Source organism: Puntigrus tetrazona, chromosome 14, assembly GCF_018831695.1.
Source record: "Puntigrus tetrazona isolate hp1 chromosome 14, ASM1883169v1, whole genome shotgun sequence".
NCBI lineage: Eukaryota > Metazoa > Chordata > Actinopteri > Cypriniformes > Cyprinidae > Puntigrus > Puntigrus tetrazona.
Genome location: NC_056712.1, coordinates 24,616,848 through 24,640,722, shown reverse-complemented (window position 1 = coordinate 24,640,722; position 23,875 = coordinate 24,616,848). Strand labels below are relative to the sequence as shown.

At 39.6% G+C, this 23,875-nt stretch overlaps 1 protein-coding gene across 7 annotated transcripts in view; it reads left to right on the top strand.

The window, feature by feature from the left end:
• Positions 1-23,875, top strand: part of diaph2 (diaphanous-related formin 2) — a 350,703-nt gene that overhangs the window by 290,582 nt on the left and 36,246 nt on the right. For 6 of the 7 annotated variants that reach the window (XM_043256805.1, XM_043256804.1, XM_043256807.1 and 3 more), the window contains 4 exons: positions 2,014-2,178; positions 8,747-8,882; positions 21,325-21,417; positions 23,450-23,500. In XM_043256805.1, the coding sequence (XP_043112740.1) occupies positions 2,014-2,178; positions 8,747-8,882; positions 21,325-21,417; positions 23,450-23,500 (445 nt within the window). The remainder of the gene's footprint in view (positions 1-2,013; positions 2,179-8,746; positions 8,883-21,324; positions 21,418-23,449; positions 23,501-23,875) is intronic. The other variant, XM_043256806.1, reaches the window with a different exon arrangement.

The following is a 23,875-nucleotide window of genomic DNA, read 5'->3' as shown; positions in this document are numbered from 1 at the left end:
GATATTAAACTATGTGGGCTTGAAAACGTTGCACAACCTGTTGAGGATTTTTGCTTCATTTTTCGGCTTAAAAGAAACAGGAAGTCATTTTGCACTTGTCAAAAGAGCTCATAAAACTCAGCCCCAAGGACAAAGACGTGCACACATTCAAACACTATTGCAAGTATTCAGACTCAAACACGGCTTTTAGGGCTTCCGCAGTGAATAACTGGGACTGTGAGAATACAGTATAGTAGCCGTTGCAGTGTAATTTATGTATACTTAGTATTGAGTAGAACTCTTATATGTGACCTTGGACCACAAATTAAGTTCTTAGCGATGCATATTACCAAAAATTGGGTCCAGATACATTTACAGTAGGAAATACAAAATAATCGGGAACATGATCTTACACTAAAAAATTTTGGCATAAAGGAAAAATCCGTAATTGTGACCTATGCAGTGTATTTTTGGCTATTGCTGCAAATATGCCCATGCTATTTATTCTACACTTTAATTATTTTAAAACACTTTTTTTCTAATTGTGTTTTAATTTTGCTATACATTTTAAAATCAGTGTTGAATTAAACTTTATGCAAACTTTTAAAGTAAAATATTATGGAGTGTGAAAAATTAGCTTAATTTGTATTTATAGGTTCACATTTTATTGTGGAATAACTGCTATATGTTGAAGCTACATATTATATAATTAAACACTTTAATATGCTGCATAAAAGGTTTTTATTTGCACGTTGAACAAGAATTCAGCCTTTGTTTAACACACTTGATAAAACCTCCGTAGTGTAGCTCTTTTCAAGCTAAAATGTTGTTTATGCTCCGTTATTAAATGGATTAGTAACAATAAATGAAGATAATTTTCATGCGGGTTTCCTGAATACTGCTACAGACAGTCTGATAGTGTTTCTGTTTTGGTATGGTTGTCAAACTCGAACAGACAAAACAATATTTTGACAGCATCTCAGAGCCACATGTACTCACACTTTATGGGAAAATCAAGCTACAACTGACATTGTCGACTCTACATATTAAACTTGGATAAGAAAAAGTAACAAAGGACACACTTCAGCTTTAACAGTCAGCCAAAACCTTTCCTCTCGATTCAGTTTCTCACCAGAAAACAGAAGAATAGAGTTTGATGATTCCATTGAACCTGTTGCAAACAGAAGTTTTCGGGACAGCACTCGCATCGTATAATGGCTATTAAACAATCTGACTCACGTCTGAGCAGTTGATATGAATAGCTTGAATAAATTGCCAGACGTGAATTTGATATAGCTTCCCTGTTCCTTCAAAAGGGCAAACCCAGGCCATCCGCACAGCTTTGAATCCAGGAAACACAATCGCCTAGAAATGGGGCCTGAATACGTGCAGCTAAATCACGGTCTATGTACGGCTCGAGGCATTATTGGCATGCGGCAAAAAGAAAGCAAGGCTCTATTGACGCATGCTACCTGTTTGTTTGCGCTCGTGCGCGCGTGTGTATGCGATTTACTACACTGAGGACATTCCACGTGTGCCTCGTGAGCTGCAAGATAGCAGATCCCGACAGGAGCTGTCAATAGCCATTCACTGAAAGAGCCTGCCTTCATCTGGTCTTTAAATTACAGAGCGCATCTCTCACGGGGGCTCGGCGCACGCTGACCCCGCTCTTGTTGGAAGAAACAATGAAACAATGACTGCAATCAGCTATTCCCTCCAGCATCTGTGTTATTCCCTCAGACTATGAAATGCTCCTCTATCACTCCTGCGCTGGTGCTAATAGCTCAGTGCGCCAATGACTCCAAACTTAGACAGAGGGGTTATTGAATGCCTCTGTTTGTCTCGATTGACCTCTGTGGAGAAGCAGTGGGTTTTTTTCGATTTGTTTTTTTTTTTTTTAAGGTGACCTCTTTGTTAAAGGATTTGAAGGGCAGCTAGCTGCTTTGTTTGTCCATGTTTATCCATCACGCTACAAGCTAATGTGTTTTAACTATCGCAATGCACCTTGTGTCCTTCCTTAACCTTTCTTCTCACGGCTTCTCCAAGCATTCGCGAGAACAGTATGAGAAGCTCTCCACCATGCACAAGAACATGCAGAAGCTCTACGAGAGCCTTGGGAGCTACTTCGCCTTCGACCCCCACACCGTCAGCATCGAGGACTTCTTCGGAGACCTGGCTAACTTCCGCAACCTCTTCATGGTGAGTACAGCAGCACTGTCACCTGTTTATCCTCAGAAGAGTGCTTTTTTTCTTCTACTCTCCACACTCCTCAAGGTTGAAGAGAGTCAGATATTTTCTAGTCTTTCTCTAATGTGTATAAATCTGGCTTTCCAAAGAGTCTTCGAGAGGAGGTGCAGATAATAGTCTAATTAATATTTCCAATGCTTTTTCCACAGCTAGACGGCACAGGTCAGGGTTGCTGGATAGCAGTATGATTAAGTTTAGGATTGCTTTGACAGCTTCTATCACTTGAAATGTGAGAGCACAATTCTCTTTCCGGCTTCTCTTCTTCGTACATATACACCGTTTTTATCAGTACATAGTTTTAAGAGCTCTGAACTAAAGCTGCTGGCCTTGTCTTAGGTGCATGTGGTGATTTAGCTTATTTTATCACATTTGATAAAGACATTTTCCTCACAGGGGTGAGGAGATGGAAGGACGGGCTTATTGGGCAGATTAAAGCATACATAAACTGTGCTGAGAATGGAATGTATAATGTATTACCAAACGTGTGGCTCCTATGCAGATAAAAGAGTCTCAGAAGCTTCTTATCCTTTCAGAGTTTCGTTAGCTTCTGTATTTCGTGGATATCAAGGCAACGCCTCCTCCCTGTCAAAAAAAAAAAAATCCCAGCTTGGGGTTTAGGCAGGTAGGACTAGGTTATTACTGATAGGGATGGGATTTATAGAGACTGAGTGTGAAACCAAAATAGGCGTTTCAAGTACATCTCACTGTACAAAGAATTCTCTGCTAATTGATATTTTTTAGGTATTTCGAGCCTGACTTGTATTTGCTTTTTAGAATCTAAATGGGTCTTAGGGATTATACAAATGAAACTAAATATTAATACGGGAAAAAAATATATTAATACAGAATTGTCCTTTTTTAATTTAATCATTTTTTTGCAAAAATGTTAGTTTTAATAAAATATTTATTTTCATATACATATTTTATTATTGATTTTTTATATTCTTTACAATTATAGCTAATAATATTTGAATATTTGAGTAACTTGCATGCATACTTTTACTCAGAAAGTGCTAGTAAATTTCACAGTTCCACAGAAGCAGAAAAACTGTGTCTTTCTTTCATAACTGTGACAAAAAAAAAAACCTTTCTGCATTTTTACCAAAAAAAGCACAACACAATTTACTGCATATGACGAAACCTTCATGCTGAGCACTTCTATTCAATAGAGAACATTGTATTAAAAACTCCATTTGCAGTACAATTCAAGGAAGGATTTAAACTTTGAGTTTTAGCCTCACTGTGGTTAAGGGCACCCTGGGATTGGGGTAATTTTGATTCATAAATGGAACCTTAATATTGGCTTGAGGAGGTGGGCAGGATGCCTCTACACAAAGCAGCCTCTGGAGATTTTTTTTTACACACATATTTAAGTGTTTCCTCATTTCTCCTGCTTCTGCGTATATTCCTTTTCCCCTCCAGCAAAAAATAAAAAATAAAAGGGATAACACGATGTCCAGAAGGTATGCTCAAAGTCTTCAAAACCCATTACAGTAAATGGCAAGGTCTCCATGTCTGTGGCTTCTCCCTCACCCCTTTCTCACAAGCATATCTAAAAACCAACTTTCATTCACCCTGATCAAAGCCTAGTAACACACATGACATGGCGCTCCCTCCAGGATGCAGCGTTGAACGGCTGTAAAAGGGGCATCTATGAAAATAAATTATTCTCTCAAGCGAAAAGCTCTTTATGAATAAGTTATCACTGATTTAGACTTCAATGCAAAGAGAAGAGCTGTGGAGAACACAAACATAGCTGGATGTCCAGTGGCACCGGGAACATTCCCTTTGTGGCGTTTTACTCCTCCTGTTTTTTTTTCTTTTAAGTAAAAAATTCAGAAGGCCAACCAAGCTTATAATGCATTAGTAAGAAGGCTCTTGTGGTGTATCCTGGGAATGTTATTTTGTGTTAAAACCAGACATAATGTGATAAACAGAAAAGCAGTAAAAGTTGAACATTATGAGGACATTATGTTGGTTGCTTGATTTAGCAGCCAATCCCCGCCCACTGTAAACATAATTGGTCCAAAATCTCAAATCCGCCTAGATACAGTAAATTAATTGTCGCATTACGATTGTGACCTGATGTTATCTACAGTAGCAAATGTACTCTGTGACTCTTTGGGAAAGAGAAAGGTTATTAAAGAAATTTATATTCATGATAGAGCCCTCCACATATTATACGTACCACCATAGCATATTTATGGAACCTCATAGTTTTATCAACATTTATCCTCAGAAATGACCCACATTGCAGTATGTTAAATTGCCTGAGTGACACATCTATTTGGTAGGACAAAAAAAGCCCCGCCTGCCAGTTCTCATGAAGCGCGCACACTCAGATAAGAGAATCCATTAGCTGTATTTCTTTTCAGGGTCAATAGAAATGAAATTTGATTTCAACACATGAATTTAGTTTCAGGTCGTTCCTGTCAATTTATCCAGAGTTGAGCTAGAGAGAGAGAAACTCCCACTGCGTCTTCTTCTTCTGTATGTAATCCTGACTAGCGGCTGTGGATGAATATCAGTATATTAATGCCTTATCAAAGCACAGCAGATGGTGATGAACTAACAGTCTCACTTGTTAATTGAGTGAGCCACTGATTACACCAATAAAGTCAGCAGAGGTTGAGCCACAGTGATGGTGCATGACAAGCGTGACTCAGCTAATCAATAGAGCACATGTTTGTCTGCGTTGGTGAGTAACTCGGTGATCTCTGGGTGAATACATGCACAAACCACTTATCAAGGGCATTTGACTTTATCTATTATGTCGGTCCTGGGAATAACTATAATGATGACGCAAGTAACAGAGATCGTGATATAGTGTGATGTCATCGCTGCTGCTTTTTCATTTCAACCCGCAATTAAACCCAGTGGAGTGTCCCTTCAGATTAGTCCAGTATTTGAGTCAACACACACAACATCGGCCACTTTTCACTCTTGGCAGTTTTGTAGGCCTCTCACAGCCTGTTGAAACCTAATGGGGGATATGATCCAGTAAATAAATAAATAACTCAAATATCATCAAATGCGGTTCAGTTAGTGTAGAATTTGTGTTGGCCAAATAGGCCCATCTGTGGTGTGGATTTTTGTCCTCCATTTCTCTCACTCTGTTCCCGAAAGCCAAGTGTGTATGCATTTCATGTAGGGCAATACATATATGATGGTTCCAGCACCCCCCCCTCCAAAAAAGTGAATATGAATTATAGAGCCCATGGCTGTGGGATGAGCCGGCCTTTTTTGTCCGTGTACGTAAGACAAGGCTATTCAGATATTCTATTCTGAGGCTGGGCAAACAGAAGAGACTACAAAGCCACCTCCACAAGGCAGGATTGCAGCAAGAGCGCGCTTCCTTAGTGTCACTCCGCTGCACATGTACCCAGCGAATATATTTACAAAGACGTCTAGTCCTCAGTGGCTGCCTGGAAGGACACCATCCTATCCTGTGCTTGCCAGCATGCATAAACACACCCGGGGTAGATGGAGTCCATATTGGCAAATTCAATTCCGCAGCAATCCCTCTCCTAGAGTAGTGCAAACACTACTGAGGACAGCAGCCCGCCGAGCGTCGCCTTACCAATCTAGAGATTGCACGACAGCGTTTTTCTATGAAATGTGCTTTTCCCAGGTGGTTACGTCGTGTTGATTGGTGTTAGAAGTAAATTGCTTGTTTATTATCGTCTTTCGTATTAGCAGATCTAGCTGGTGATTCATCCAACTGAAAATTTGATCAAATCCTCCCACAATTTCTTCACTTGAGATTGATGTATTTATAAATTGTTAATATTTTGTGCGTCTCATTTTAGTCATGCTAATCCTCCTACTAACTTCGGGTTTTAAGAAGTTAATTTATCCCTGAAATGATAAAATGCAAGCAGTGCATTAGTTTACTCGCCCTCATGTCGTTCTAAGGAGCACAGAGAAGAATTATTTTTGTATTGAGACAATAAAAGTAGTGGTGTTTTTTTTTTGTGTGTGTCCTTGCACAAAATAAACTAAATCATGCAGGTTTGAAAAGACATGAGTTTGAATAAATTATGTTTTTTTACAACATCGTCCTTTTAAAGATGGACAGGTTGAGCGCTATCTCTGTCATTTTTAAATAACCCATCCTAAGGGCTCTAATTAACCAAAAGAGTTTTAAGGAAGACTTTTTCCCCTGTAATCAGCTTTCCTAATGACTTTGGATTATTTAGTGTGCAAACACAATTAGCCGGCCTAATTTGCCTTAACATATTGATTGGTGGCCACCACTGACAATCACAGGACTTCTTACGGATTTCAATCCTTCCTGTTTACTTCCATCATTTTTTTTTTTTTTTGGTAACTAACCTTTACCTTTCGTTTGCATAGAGCGTATCTGCAGCCGTGAGATATCAGCTTTCCCTGGCAGAGAGGACCGATGGGGATGCGATTTGAATTTGCAACAGTCAGAGGCACTGTGACCACGAGAAACAAATTTGCGTGAGACTGTGCGACTCGGATGAATGCTATTCAAGGCCGTTTGTGAGCGAGAACACGATCATGGTCTAAATTGTGCATTTGATTCTTTTAAGCAAACATACGTTGAAACAGCAAATCGCACACATCCCACCATCGTTCTTGCTTTATGCTAATGCGATTCTGTCCTTTGTAGTCAGTAGCACTGACGTTTTGCACCATGAGAATGATATTCAAAAGCACTCCCTCTGGGTGTTGTTTATCTCATGTAAAGCTTCCTAATACCTAAAACACAATTAAGAAAATTGATAAAATCATAAATACTGCCCCAGGCTAATTGGGATCAGGCAAAGGGTTGAAAACATGTTTGTTGCCATGGTAATTAGGGTTTTTGCATGTTTGATGAGAGTGAGATAATTATGTTGTGTAATCGTGTTTGCAGTCGGAATTGTTTGTTTGTTTCTAAAAACTTTTGCCAGCAGGAATTATTTTTGTCGCTATGAATAAATGATTTTTCAATTAAGGATCTAACGCTTGACAATGAGTTTGATGCTATCTCCAATTACAAGACCAAGATTGAACTGTCAGTTTTGGAGACCCATAATCCAGTGGCTTCATAATACTCTATTTGAAAATGCGAAATCACAATAACAGGAAGAATTGTTTATGCTAATGTTTGTTGTCACTCTCTGCCATGAATAGATGAATATAGAATTCCTTTTCGCACTCTTTGAAGGACAGCCATATGCGTGCTGACTCAATTATTTTTATTAGAACAAGTATTGTGTTTATTCATTGCTGACTTATAGTTTTGCAGCAAAATGCAAATTTGGAACAGGTGCGTCTCTCTCTCTCTCTCTCTCTTTCTCATGTTCATCCTTGTCAAGAAACAACAGCGAACGTGTGGGTTCCTCTTCTCAGGCTTGACGGCAGATCTGCTATTGACCACCATGTTGAGCTGTACTTTTCTCCTCCCACACTGGAGCCATGATCCTTGTGTCTCAGCACCGAACACGACACGCACGTCGGAAACCCTAAGGGAGTCTGAAAGGGCCAGACTGTCGACACTCATTATATCGTACCAAGAACGAACAAGACACACACACATATGCATACACAAAACACTCATTCCTCCCTTTAAGGCAAGGCCTGTCAGGTTAGTGGTGCAGGCCTGGGGTGAAGAGACCTTTGCTGTGCTGGAAAGGTTATGTAGAAGTGGCTTATTCTCTCTTCTCTGCTGTGTCTCGGTGCCCTCTGAGCGTCTCCGTCCAGCTCTCTCGACATCTTCATACCGCCTGACACCTCCGTGGCATTTACAGAAGAAGAGAAGAGGAGGACGATATCTCTGCGTCTCTGTGTACCGGCCTCTCTCCCACTCGCTGGTCCCCCGCCAGCATTGCCGCCGCCACATCCTGGCATTCAGTCGCTGGAAATATCCAGGATGGACGCTGTGTTATCTGCTTCCACATTAATGCGTATGGAGATTGTAGCTCAGTGGGGACAACGGCAGTATCAGGAGCCATCTTGATGTTCAATTAGACAATCGCTGGCTGCTTCCTTTTCTCTATGCTCATTGTTTTTTTGTTGTTTTTTTTTCACTGTAAGCAGAAAAGCTCCGACTGTGTGCCTTTAGCCTTTAAGCAAGCTCAGATGAAATCTGTGAGATTGCTTAACATTTTCCGTGCAGGTTTTGGAGTTTAGGAAAGGATTTAAAGTTATGTGCAGGTATATACAAGTCTGTGTGTGCAAATTAGCAACAAGAAATTGAAATTTGGAAAATCAATCGTTCTTGGAAAAATTGTCTCAAAACCTAAAAGTCTATTGCTTGTCCCCATTTAGATAAACACTAAGTAAATGACAAAATACTCCTTCCTTTCATCCTTATTTTCTTCCTACCTTCCTTCTTTCTTTCATGGATTGTTTTAAGTATTTTTATATTGTTTCACATTATAGAGTGCTGTCTTTAGGGTTACTTCAGTGATAGAAATGTGTTGGAATTTACTTTATATTCCCCTCTCTGCCACGGTTTTCTCGTTTGCCCTCTAATTTCATTGTCTCTCTCTTTCTGACACTTCAGGATGCTGTGCGAGAGAATCACAAGAAGAGGGAGATGGAGGAGAAGATCAAGAGAGCCAAGCTGGCAAAGGAGAAAGCTGAGCGGGAGAAACTAGAGAGACAGCAGAAGAAGAAACAGCTGATTGACATGAACAAAGGTACGGCGCTACTGCCCCGCCGGGGCCCGGCTGCAGCCCGGATCACGATTTCACACGGTGCTAAGCACTGCAGGGGTGGTGATGGTGATGGAGGGACAGGGCCACACTTCCTCTGTGAAAAATCACACTCTTCTCCGCCTATTCGCTCTCACTAAATGTACAAGCAGATTAGATGGGCTGAGAATGTTTTAATGAAAAGTCTCTTTTTAGTAACTGTCACAGTTTAAGAAAACAGTGACAGGAATATGAAGACATCTGTCAAGTAAATGTTGACGACAATGATGGTAATTACAATGCCAAACACACCAGTGTGAAATCAGCTGGAACCAAGGGTATTTCAGCATTGATAACCATTACAGTTGTTATGAGAAAATAGAAACACTATAAATAATGTGCATTCAGAGCATAAAACTAACATTTTGTCACACCTTCAAATTGTGGGCGACTTACTGGCCGTAATTCCGTATGCTCATTACAGTGTTAAACACTATTAATAAATAAATAATAAGAATTATTATTATACATCTTAATATAATTAAATAAATACAGTAAAATGTATTTTTTGTGTTATTTTTTTGCCCAGCAGCTATACAATTACAGAGCTAATATTTATAGTTTTTATTATATTTTTATTATATTTTTCATATTGCATTCTTAAAATTTAAGTTACTGGGTTACTGGCAAAACACATTTTCATACTCTCACCACTGTTGGTTTTTGCTCGTATTTGCCACTCATTTTAGGCCCTGTGTGTATGTATTTTGTTAGCTCAAGCATTTGTGCCATTGCTGCACGAAGGTGTAGAGCAAATCGGCAGCAGTATGAGGCTGCGCTGACAGGCCCCTGCCAGAGAAGATGTAGGTCACATGTAAAGATAAGCATCTCAGGTTCACTGCATTTGTAGAGCAGACAGATAATGGATTGGCAGATTGCCTTTGGCCTAGTAAATGGAGTTGAGAGTTAACTATTAAGTTTTTGCAAGCTTGCTCAGTTTATTTCTGAAATGAAAAGAGGCCATGTCGACAATAGCTTAATTCAGTTTAGATTACAGTAAAACTGGTTGAATATGAAAAACAAATTGCGCCATATTTCAATATCTACAGTACGTGCATATCAGGCCTGCAAATTATGTGTTTTGAAAGAAATGTGTGGTTCAGTTTAAAAATAAAAAAAGGGGAAAAGTGTCAAGATGTCTCAGCGCGGCTTGCAAATTCAGGGCAAATTCTTGCCATGAGAGATACGATGTACTCACCGCACTGCGCTGTTCTGATCCTTACAATGAGACAGAAATTTCTGCCTCTGGCCAAAAGCTTTTTTTTTCACAAGCTCCAACTTAAAATGTCACACTGAGCCCAGCGCTTTACTGCGGCCTTATATTTGACAAAATGACGTGTAGAACTTCGGCTCTGTGTGCTTCCTCAGGATGACTGAAACATGCTAGTTTCCTTAGAAGTGACCGCATTGAATGCTGAGCTTGTAATAATACAGATGAAAAGTGCAGTCGAGAATACCTTATCTTTAGTTAGCTCTTTCTCTGCGTCAGAACCCATGAAAAGACTTTTATCTTTGAACTGCTGTAGTCATCACTACATTTAAAAAGAAGGAATGTCAGTGAGTTCCGTTGTGCATTTGGCTCCGTAGACATTGAGATGCATTATATAACAAATCAGCCTTTTTTCCATTCAAATACAGATGTGAAGCTATACTACTGTACTAGGGTATAATACTACTAAGGTTATTAAAATAAGACTTTTATTGGTCAAAAATAAGTGGTATTGTGAAATATTGACCCTCTGGTGTCTGAGGTGATTTTGGGCCCCTTGAGATGTTTTGACATGCTCTGACATTTGTGCTTATTTCAGCTACTTATAACACACTATTGGTCAACATGTAATTATTTTGTATTCAGCACAAACTGTGCTACAGTAGTATGTGAAAAAGATGGATGTGCATGTCTGCATTTTTTTATTTTATGCGTGGTCTGTAAGTTTTTGGGAAAATACATGTAGCTACAATCCAACATAACAAATATATATATCATATTCTAATATGTGGATTTGGTTCTCAGGAGACTGCATTTCTCAGGAAGTGACTGCCTTATATTTTAATCAAAATCAAAATACCAATTTTCTGTAGCAGTGTAAACATATTTTCTGCCATTTTTGCTCACATTCAATCATTCTTGCCAAATGAAAACAAATGAATAAATTAATGTATTGCTTAATGGCCCCAAACTTTTAGACAGTATGACTTTATAACTTAAAGGATATTAAAGTCCCCATTTATGCTTTATGGCAAGCTCTTACAAATTCCCTCTGACCCTTGAATTAGACAATATTTTGTATTTGGCTATATTCTGTAAACATTCCACCTGGACAGCATCTGTTTTTCCTATAGTCTTTTATTCCTTGTATATTGAGTACCGATCTCACCTGCTGTTTTCAATCACAGAAGGATATTATAAAGTGCAGTTATTTCAAAATATTATTATTATTATTATTATTATTTTCAGTAAACATTTTTCTTTACATAAGGGAAAAATAATGTATTTTATTTAACCAAATTAATATGAAAAGTAAAACTATTATGATTGTTTGGGTATGAGTGGTTTAAAAAATACATTTCTGCTTTAGAAACATTAATTGCCCCAATAACATTGTAATCAAACACCATTCAGCAGCTCGGTTGGGTGTCTTAACTGAAAATAAAACCATTATTAATATTTCCTTAGGTGAGCTAAAGTGCATGCGTACGTATTTTAAAATCAGTACTGTTGTGTTGCTAATTTTCTCCATATATATTCTCTTTTTTTGGCACACAACTCCCTTTCATTAGAACCCACGTCTCACCTTTTGATTAATTATAGTTTTTAAGGCCTTTTCAAAGGACTATTTCTATAAAGAGATTTTTGAAGTCATTTTGCAAATTGATATCTAATGCCCTTCACATGCACGTGATTAACAATGAGATGCATTTTTAATGAGGCTTTAATTCATTTAGGGTTAAGAGGATGTGTTTGACGGGGCGGTGGAGCTGGGCAAATGAATATCTGTACCATTTTCATTTTTAAAAGTATTTTTAAAGTCACACAGACGGTGTCTGGAAATGTGTCCTTGCAAGGTTTCACGAGCAATTTTGAGTGCCATGTGATTGATGTGTATGGCAAGTGGGGCAAAATCTGTTTTTCTTGTAAAGTATTAGAAATCCTAATATGGGAAATTGCTCATGAAATCATTACCCGGCCCCCCATTTGTTTTAATTTTCTCTAAGTGGATTTCCATATTCTCTTAGACTGACCAGATGTTCAGCATTCACCAAATTGCTTAAACCGCTGAAAGTAAATGGGGAATGATGTAAAATAGGCCTAAATCCACCTAATCCTTCTATCTTTATTAGGAAAATATGTTTTGTCCTAGCAGGGCAGCCATTATGCCAGAGCTTACGGAACTATGTTGTATACAGGGTGTCTCACTCATTGCGAAAAATCACTAAGAGATGATAGGACTTCCTGTGCGCCTGTCTATACCGTCTCTCAGCTTGCTGGCTGTTTCGGGGTCACGCTTGTGGGTCACCACAAGTGTTTGTGGCCACATGTGGTATTTGAGCTGAATGAGGCATGGCATAAGGGTTTCCATAAAACACTGGAAATTGTTTTTGTATGGTTTGTCCTGCTCTTGGATAAACTATATTGCGTGGGAGTGCTACCCTCCAACATTTACCCAGCTGTCGGTGTCTTTTTATACAGATATGATCTTACAGATTTGGCTCAGTCGAGACATGTTTTGACTGAGGACAAAAAGAGACATGACCCTGTCCAATAGTTCTGCTCATCTGAGCCAGTTCAGTAACAAACATGACACAGGCGAAAGAGAAAATCTGTCGCCTCGTTCTGTTCAATTACTGCCTTCTAAAAATCTTTCCAACATATTCGACTCGATTTTGCTGTGTTGTCATTCGCAGAACCTGATTTTACCAAGTGTGACATGTTCCTGGATCAACATCTTTGTTGACCCTGGAGCAACATTGTGCCAGTCAGATTTGAAGAACTAGTTTAGTTTACAATCAGTGTTCGGTGCTTGTATGCCATTGTCATTTATCTATAATTTCCTCTGATTTTAGGATTATTAAAGGGGAAGATTAGGTTTAGGTGTAGAGATATGGTCAAGACAAAATTTTTGGATTAAAATGTTGTAGGGTCAACAAAATATGCTGACCCAGGAACTAACTCAGCAAAATCAGGATGAGCGTTTGTCATTTTCCCCATGGCTTCTGACCAGTTAGAAAACTGAGAATGTTGTTGTTATTTGCGGTCACTTGCTGAGTCATTGTGAATAACATCTTTCATATGCCATATAAAAACCAGAAGGTACAATAAATGATGTTGTTAAATACGACTAGCGCACTATCTGCTAGAGTCAAGAAGAAAGTAGCTTCACTTTCCAGTCTGACAGTACAAATGATCCCTTTAAAGGTTTAGAAAAAAAAATAGTGTAGGATTAAAGGGCTAAAAGGAAGATTAGTGTATTCTTTTGAATATTTTTTTTTTTGCGATGATAGCTGTCATTATCTGTATGGTTGAGCTCTGTTTTGTGAGGTCTGTCTGCCAGCGGGTTTTAGAATGAATGCTGCTCTTTATGTTTGAATATTTTCTATAACCCATTACTATTCATTCAGCGCACTCAGTCACAGACAGACAGTCGATAGGTTTGGTTTAATTCTTTCTGTGTGTAGAGCAATTTGTGTGCACTTATGTTTTGGGACATCTTTATGCAGTCTTTAAATGTGAAGTGTAATTTCTTCACCAACAATGGCACCAAACAGAATTTTGTTAGAAAAATGTTTTCAGACATATTTGAAACACTTTGTCACAAGCAATAGGACTAAATAGCCCTGTGCCAATCTGTTGAGCCATTTTGGTACCTCTCCGTAAGAGACTTTGAATCATTCCCCAAAAAAATGATTTGTTCAAAAATTCTGATTCAGTGAGGGTTTTGTTTGTTTGTTTTTTAAGAAATGTATAATTTTTATTCACACATTAAGTGGATCAAATATTCCCACTTTTTACACCTATTTTAAATAAAGGCGGTTTTCTTGAGATTTTAAAAACACAAAACACACAAACAAAAAACACACACATATATATGACACCACACATATGACAGTCAGCAGGTGTCTGTGTGCAGGTCTCCTGGCAGAAAGGTAATCCTGATAAAGGTTGTGACTTTAGAATACGTTAATCTGTGTGATGCAAACAGAACACCACAAGAAGCCACACACCCCACTGTCTCTCCTCTAATTATCATTCCGATTTTTAATTAGTCATTGAGATATGCCATCTACCACGTTGGTCATTATGAATAAGTGGACCAGATAAGTACCGTTGCATAATGCTGAGCCGACTATGGCATGTCATTATCTGTATTTTAACTATCATATTAAATCTGGGCTGTCTGCAGGCTTCAGTGTCGGTGCCGAGAAATGAGCGTCTGTCCTATATGCATATCAGTGCTTCCCATCAGCTCTTCAGTGTTATTTACACCCACTGTCAGGGAGCTCAATCCTCCTTTGAAGAATGCCACATTACATCCCAAAGCCCGCTGGTTCCCAAGCATAAGCAAATTCCAGTGAGGAAATCTTGGAGCGCGACTGCTGGCATTGTGGATTTTTTTTGTCATTACCTTGAAAGACGCCAACAAGGGCGCCAAGCTTATCTGCTGTAGTGCATCAATTCTAATAAATAACCGCATATTAGCTTGTGCCGTATCAGCAGCCAGATGCCCGTGTGCCTTAAGGCGATGATAGCATGGCGAATTTTGCCATCAGTTTGGTCAGAGACACGTTAGCCGTCTCTAAATATCTAACGTGCGAGAAGCGAAGTCATTGATTTATGAAGATAAGCATCTGTGTAAGTCATGGTGACATCCAGGAAGCCCGCCATATTCCCATTAATATGTTCCCGTCTGACTCCACATTCTAAAATGAAGAGATACGGTGGCCGTGATTATTCCATGATAATATGTTCATTTTCATCTCCCCAATTTTCCTTCAGAGAGTATTTCCTCCTTCAAATATGTAATTTTTTTCCCCTTAAATAAGGTTTTTTTTTTTTTCTCTCTTTTTTGCAATGCTGTTTTGTGTAGCCATCCCTAATTAGGGTAGCTCTAAATGTCCTAATCACTTTAAGCCTCTTTAACTTAATTTAGCCCACTCTCCCTCAGGTCATAGCAGAAATGAGTGGATACATCTGAGGATCCCTCCACCGCCAGCACCCTCCCACTCTCCGAGCGCACATTTGTGCTGTTGCATGTCATTAATTTACAGCCATGGGTGGTCTACATTCTGATAATTTCTCATCGAGAGTTCGGACCTGGAGAGCCACTCCGCAGTCACTCAAAAATAATTAAGCTCGCCAACACAGAGCCCGGACATCACATTTTCAAAGCCTAAATCCTCAGAGAGGTAAATTAATGACGGATTTTGGAAAGGACAACAACAGTGCTTGAAACACAGGTGTTTTGTTTGTCATACGTGGGGATTACAGTATAGCGAGAAAGACAGTGATCTTTTTGTCTCGTCCCTTACGAGATACAGTGCTGGACTCGCTGGATGATTTATGAAGTGTATTCTCAGATAAGCCAGGCTCATGTGGTCTGTGATCTCGGCAAGCAGATGGCAAGGAGAGCAGGGAACAATCACTAAGCATCAACAACCTGATAAACCACTGTGGAGATTCATTAGCATACAGGAAGATGGCAAGAAAAATGTGGAGCACGTACGACAGATCTCAGCTATCTTTTATTTCTCCTTGTGAGCTGAATATGCAAATGGATCGGCCTCTCAAAGCCCAGACCTGCTGTATGATAGTCTATTCCTGGAGTTTACACTTTAGCCTTTCTCCTCCTCCCAAACCAAGCATGTCTGACATCCTCAGATGCAGCGCCCTATAGCATATGTCCATTTTGTTTTTGCTTTCGCTTCTATTTATTAATGCATGCAGCTGTCTGGAGCATCGACGCTGAAGTTGCTGTCTTAGTGACACGCCATATAATCGACTTCCTTCTCCTCCCAGCTAACCAATCAACTGCTTCGAACGAGGAACGGACATAACCTGGGTGGAGTAGTTATCTGCTCGGGCCACCTCTAAACGCCAGTCTCATTGGTCCCCTTTTCCGCTCCTCATTGTCTGAGGCCCAGACCCCTTGGCGCCTATGTGAACTCGAAGAGAGAGCGCCCCGCTCAAGGAGGGGATGTGTGAGCATCCCTAATTAAATTACACACAGACATAAGTGGGTTTTCACATCAAGCTGTTCCAGCAAAACGCTCCAAAATGCCTGTCTGGTGCCACATCCATCTTCTTCATTACTCTCGAGTCCGGGCTCATTCTCTCGGAGTGCTTTGGAGCTCTCACTCCAGCGGGCCAGCTGACAGGTCACAGTGTCATATCTCGTGTCAGATCCTCCAGAGAGACAGCACCTCATAACAGGTGTGAGGCTGGAACCGGCAGGACTGTTGACTCCGCTGCTAATGCACTCTCAGTGGCTGCGGTGAAAGGGAATCTCTCAGACAAAGAGTGGCAGAAGGGAAACAAGTCCAAGATGCACCTGGCTCCTCGACGCAGGGCTTTGTTCGCAACGTATGCGCAAGGTTAATTGCACAGGTGCCTTTCTCCAGGGTGACAGATAGATTAGCATGCTTTCCAAAAAACTGAAGGACAAGAAGGGACAAAGATGGTGGACGTAGCTCATATTTTCCAAGCAGGGAGCTTTAAGATGCTTTTTAGCTTCTATTAATGTGGAAATGAGAGCTTGGGGTCTATGGCTGTAGGCCGGTCACTGGGAGGACACAGTAATAGATATAATGTCCTCTGGATGGGTCTTTGTTGTTTAGATTTAAGAGGCGAAAGTTTTGTGCGTTTTAGCCTCCCTGGAGCAATTGTCTTCTTGAGAACCAACAGAAAATGAGTTCTCAATCGATCCACCTTGTTTTCGTTCAACACTATGGACAGATAGACCGTTGAATATATGAACAGGGCTTGTTGACACTGCTGCATAATTGTTATTCACTAAGAAATGGAGCAAAAAAGCAATTTTCACTCAGGAAATACTAGTAGATTTTTGCGAACAGTTACAAAGAAACGGCAAGTAACATTTTTTCCACAATGAAGAGCCACAGTGGCTACAATTTTCATTTAGTTTAGCTTTTTTTTCACAACTTAGCTAAAACACAGCTACTAATCTCAGTATTTTAGTAGTCATGGAGTTTTGTTTTGTTTATTCATAGAAATTTGTTCTTCAAAGCCGGTTTGACATTTGACTGGCAATGTAGTGACACATATGACATCTGACTCTTTTAAGTGCCTCCGTTCGACTGGCGTTAATGTATGATGAATACATCACCGTAACCTTTTATCCTCAGCCCGCCTCAGTCTTAAACAGACTGAACTCTGGTCATGCCGTTGTGACACAGCAGATGAAAACAGTTTCTGCTTCTGTTAACAAAAACAGTTTCTGCTTCCGTTAACACTCTGGTGTATGAGGCGAATTCATATACACCGTAATCTCCTAATCCTGATGATTTGCTGCAAAGACAGTGTTCTAGAAAAGCTCAGTTACATATACAGTGGCACACAAGCATTACCTTAGAAAGGAAGCGAGCGAATGTGGTAGGCCGAGCGTGCACGTGCATACGTTGTAGAAATAATTAAATGTCAGCCAGTCCGCTCCGTTGAGTGTCTCACTGGGGGTTTTACGACCTGCGCAGTCTCGCTTCGGCAGCCCTTCTCCATGACTCAGTCCTCCAGATGTTGTGATGCCACACTATGAGAATACACAAGCCTGTGTTTTAACACACTAACCCTTCTCCCCCACTGCTTCTTCTTACTCATTGTGACACTTGACTTTGTTTCTCTCCTCCTCCGTTTCTCTCCCCCTGTGCCGTGGAAGATAAGCTCCTACCCTCTGCCAGGGTGCTTGTTGGGGAAGCTAATCTGATGTGTGAAGTTCACAAATCCGGCAGAGGGCTGTGCTTGTTATCCCCTAATTAAAAATGTGATAGTGCACCCATAAATATATCGAAGAGACTGAACAGGGCCCCAGGGCATTCTGGTACATTTGGCAGGAGCCTGAGGGGCAGAGAACCACCTGATTCCTAGACAGTAAAGAGATAGATAGCAGAAAGGGACTAACAGAGAAGATACAGACACAAGGGTAGCTGTTACAAGAGTCTGACATCTGTAGTTAGTTGTCGGAAACGCTTCTTTGCAAATACATCTGGGTGGTATGGCTAAACATATTTCTATTTGTATTTAAACAGTGTATATATAAAAAAGATAGATTTTCTCTGATATGGCCTAAGGAGTAAGAGTAACCATAACCATAAACCAATTTAGTTAATCAAAACATGTTTTCCAAAGTGTTTTTCACACAAGGAAAAATTATTTTTAATATTTTATATGCACCAATACAGCAATAAATATTAATAAGGAGTAATATTTATATACTTTATAAATATATGTTTGCACAGACTATCAGTAGATAAATAAATAGAATCATTCACTGAACCCATTTCATTCAAACAAACTGATTCTTTCAATATTGAAACATGTGAGTGTCAAAGGATTTTAAAACACAAGAATGAGTGAGATGCTGAATCATTCTACTCCTCTGATTCATTCATAAACTTAACAAAACAACACAGGGGAGTTTCTGTTGTATTGTTTGGTTATCACAGCAAAAAAATGTAAAATACTTGTTTATGGAACTGCTGTTTAAAAAAAGAAATGTCACTTTCTAAGTCACGTTGTATCGTGTTGTTTACACAAGTAATTTGTTGCTAAAAGTTGTCTTTAGCAAAATAGTGTGTAAATTAATAAGCCATGATTATGATAATGGCAATGGTGATTTTGGCAGGTTGGTTAATTTCACACACCCAAAACAATAATAGTAAATATGTTGCATTTGTTCGGTTGTTTTAAATGTTAGTTTTTGTAGAGTTTCCTCGAAAACAGTCTGTCCTGAGTTTTGGCACAGTTTTGTTAATTAATCTTAAGAGTTAATTTGAAATATTGCATCAGACATCTTACCTTTTCAAGTTTTCTTTTAATAGATTCTTTGCTTTTAAAGCATCCCGCACTGATGAGACAAAGAAATAATGTAGACCACATGCTCTGGCACCTTCTCTCAGATCCATGAGGAGAGATCAAGAGTCCAGCTGGTTCTTGTGGAAGCATGGCCCAACAGGACATTGTTAATGGAGCAGTCATGGGTCGCTTGGGAGCATGTTTCCCGTTTTAGTAATTTTGCTTTCTCGTGTCTGAGATCCTCTGAACCCAGCCTTCCCAGCTCCCCTGTCCTGGCCATTGCAGATGATGAATTGTGTTACAGTTAAGCAAGCAAGAAGTAGGACAAATTGATCAAAGTGTCAGGTGCCCCTTGTGATGTCTAGGTCTCCAAAACGAAGGAAATGAGGGAGCTGTCGAGAAGTTTCCGGAATCATGGTGCCTGTAATAAATGTTTACCTGCCCCTGAACACCCAGCTTGGGCGTCAGATGGATGTGGACGTGTTTTGGGGATGCAGCTACTTTAGGAACTGTCATTGCTTTCAGAGGACGATGGCACGCTCGGTGGAAGGAGCCAGCGAGATGCATGTCCTGGTTTAAACCAATGAGCAAAGCTATCAGCCAAGGTGTTGAAGAGCAATTAGAGATAAGCCATGCTTGTTCTGCTCTGGTTTGTTCTGGAACAGCTAGTTTAATTAGCTTGATTTAATCTTCGCTGGCTATTAAACACAGCACACTGTGTGAACGGCTGCTTTGATTTTTGAGTAAGGGTCTCAAGTATAAAGCGATACAGTAGAAGCCGGGCTTGAGAAGAACATGAATCATTAGTTGTTTTTTTTTCATTTCATCCCTCTGTTACTGTTTGTTTATTATTTTTAAACGTAATATTTTGCCTTTGTGTACAGTTGTTTAACGCATAAGTATTCACGCTGCTGCTTCCAGCGGAAAATGCACTTGTGCAGTTCTGCCTCAGTGTAGCGAGCGTGTGGCATTTTCTGAAATTAATTATGTAGCCGTGTCAACTTTCTTCCTCTTTATAAATTCAATTTGCTGACTGTCATCTACTTTGAATGCGCGAGGAAACAAAAGATTGATTAACACGCCTGAAACTGCTGCCTAAAGCTACCAGCATCTCCACCACAGACGTTTTCTCTCTGCCAAGCCAGACGTTGAATCCCAAACTCATTCACTAAATATTTCCACAGAACGGCTCGATCGTGTACACAAAAGAATTGATGAAACGATCCCACACGCAACAATAAGTCACCGTAATGATTCTAGTTTAAAATAATGCCTCTGCTGGACCTCTATGATATAGTGGGGACCCTCGGTCTCATTAATGTTGGGTAAAGATAGATGACCCAGATAAAAGACCCAAAGATTATTTCTGAACCCCATCGTTGACCGATGCTTTAGATGTTCTGCGCCATATGCCCATGCAAGGAAAAAAAGTGCTTTAAAACTTTACAAGTGGAATACAAGGTAATACAGTATAATAAGGAAGAATGCAACTGCATATTAACGAGTGAGGGAACAAATGCAAATGTAATTTGATATTTATTTAATATTTATTGATTTTGTATTGATTATATGATGTTTTTAATTTTAATTAAATGTTTGTAATTAACATCATTTTAATATATTATGACTTTAATATGATTTTTTTTCTTTAGAAAAATTGTTACTATACAATGTTTAATTTTGTGTTTATTTAATAAATACATTATTATAATGACAACAAACTGGGATCATCATGTTTTTGGAATAATGACAATAAAAAGAACAATAAGAAATAATGTATTAAACTATTAAAAAGGTTTCTTATTTCTCCATATTTTGCTCAGTGACATGAATAAATCCTAAATTTGATCGTTTCTCCCTGGGATTTGTCCTTGCACTGAGTGAGCAGCACATCTCATTGTCTTTTAGAAGTCAAACCCCGTTTGCCGCGGAGACGTGTTGCACTTCGGTGTCACGACCATTTTCAAGGCACATCCCACTGTCATCGAACAATGATAAAAAGCCCCCGTATTGACCGGCTCCACACTAAATCTTGGTAAAGAGCACTTAGCTCCCCTGTGCAAGCCGCAGAGCGAATACCTGTCAATGGCCATCAGTGAACACTTTCATCCTCTGGCTCCTCTCCATATGTTAGCCACTGCCTCGAAGCGTTTGTGCATTTAGGGAGCCACGCTGTTCTCTTTACCCTCTGCCCCATTTGCCTTGCCTTATTGCTGTTCTGTTTTCGCTTTTCTTTTTACTCCCACACTCGGTTTGTAGTAGCCTGACCACAGTGTGTGAATTTGTGCGTGTGTGAGTTGAAGCCTGTGTGAATGTGTGATACATGAAACTGAGCTCTGACAGGCAACTTTGTCCTCTCTACAGAAGGTGACGAGACGGGGGTGATGGACAGCCTGATGGAGGCCTTGCAGTCTGGAGCAGCCTTCCGTGACCGCAGGAAACGAACCCCACGCAACGGTAAGACTGCTTGTACCTGCACCTCCTCTTGCTTTACGTTTCATATTGCCTTCAAATGAATAGTTCGCCCACGAATTACGATTTTGGATGTGAAATGGAGATGTTTTGAAATATCTACCTGTTGTTATTTTTTTAATGGAAATACAAAGAATGTGCACTAGAGCTTTCTTGCTTTGAAAAGGACACAAAAGCAGCTTCAGTTTTTGCCTGTTCCTGTTGTGTGACTTCAAAAGATGTATAATGCACCATTCAAATGAAATACTTTAATGATACTTTAATGGTGCTGTTGCATTTTTTTAAAACATGAATGCATTTCATATGTTTAGTATTTTATGATCACCAAGGCTGCATTTATCTATTTAAAAATACAGTTAAAGCTATAATATTGTGACATTTCTTTTTTTGTTTTTAAATTGTAACATATTTTGTGATGTCACAGCTGTATTTTCAGCAGCCGTTATTAGTCTATATTATTAGTCTTATTAGCCATTATCAGTGTTATTTTAGTGCTATTTCAGTAATACATTTAGTTTTTTTTTTTTTTTTACTATGGTACATTTTTAAGTTACGTCAAGTAAAAAATTGTATAATCAAAAATAGCAATAATAATAATAAATATCCCCACGTCATATAAATAAATATCCCCATAATAATAAATAACATGTCCAACGTTTGACTTTTGAACAGTAGTGTACTTTCTTCAAAAAATATCTCAATAACAAAATGTCATTCATTGTTTGTTGTGAAAAAGACAAAATATTATATTTTTTGGGTGAACTATCATTCTATCAACTATCATATTACAGCAACATAATACCCAAAGTAACACTTGTCAAATTTGGCTCAGTTTATTGCTTTTCTCTAGGTCTTTGCCTCGAAACTGTTTTTATATTGGATTCATTGCCACATTACCATTCATAAGTCACTGATTACAGAAATTGATTGTAGACTCTGGGTCCTTGGAGGATAGTTTAACATAATCTTAATGTTAACGTATTCCATCCTGCCATGATGAATTGCTCTGACCCAAGGGAGGAGAAGCGGACCACCTGCTGTAGGTGCTACGTCGAATTGAAATGCCAAGGACGGGCAGACAAGTGTCTATAACTGCTGTAGAACAGCCTCGTACGATGGCCCCAATAAGTCACTCTTTTCCCAAAGTCCTTGTCCGTGCATGCTTACAGTGCATAAACCCATTTGTGTCATTAGAAATCCTCCTGGGATGTAGTGAGATATATGTTGTGTACAGACTGACAAAAAAAAAACTTCAGCATCATTAGAAAAGCCAGGTAAGAAAAACATGCCAAAAGACATCAGGAGGAAATGCGTGGGGGAAACTTTAGATCGCCACATCAGTGTACCTCATCTCCATATACCAGCATGCTCAGCAGCTCTGATTTGTCCCTACTCTGTTTTTCTGGCTTTACTTCTTCTCGTCTTGCAAAAAAAAAAAAATCTTCCCATGATCCCTTGTGTCAGTACGGAGGTCTAATAAGAGGGCATGAATAAGTAAGGTGTCATGCTGTATCAAACCTGTCTCCCACTCAGCGGGGCTACGAGGCCCCCAAGTGCTGCCCCCTGACAGAGCCTGCCAACCAGCTGCCGCCAGGAAGAGAGCCGCATGCTCAGAGCTCACCTACTCCATCCAGCTCTGTGGCCCAGTCTCCCTGACATCTGTTTGAATAAGACTGACATTTAGGAGAGAAGCGAGTGTGTAGATTAAACCTCACCAGTGCTCTTTCTCTCTCTCTTCTGTCTCATACTCAGTCTCTTTCTCTCCACTCGCTTTCTTGTGCTGAGTGTCGCTCGTTCTCTCTCTCTTTTTCTTTTTCTGATGAGTGTGTGGGCTGAGGTTTGACAACACTGAGAGTTTCAGAGTGGATAATTGGTTACGAACTCCTGAAATACCTCTTGTTTGACGTCTCTCCCTCTTTTTTTTCTCTCTCTCTCTCCCTCTCTCTCTCTCTCTCTCTCCCTCTCTCTCTCTCTCTCTTTTTTCTGTCTGTCAATTTCCACTTCGTCATTGTTGCAGGTGATCAAAGCCCTTCCTGTTCTGCACCTCGGTGGCCGGGTGCTAACCATGGTAACAAAATGAACCTGTGTTTACCCCACTCGCCCTGCTGTTCTCCCTATAACACTTGCTTATTGCCTGGACTTGAGAAAACATTTTGGTCGAACTCTAAACAAACTAAACTGAGCTCCACAACTGGATTTGTACAGATAGCTTTCTCTCTTAGGCTTTGTCCAGACATTTTTTCCCTGACATTTTCAACTCATTTAATGGATTGTAGTATGAACACCCAAATCAAAATATGCACATTTTGGAAAGGTTTATTTTTTTCAATAAAATAAAATATCCAAAATTGTTCTAACCACAAAATGAGTGGTGTAGTTGAACCGCACAATGACAAGTTAAAATCACAAGTAGTATAAAAAAAAGTCAATTTGTTTGTGACTT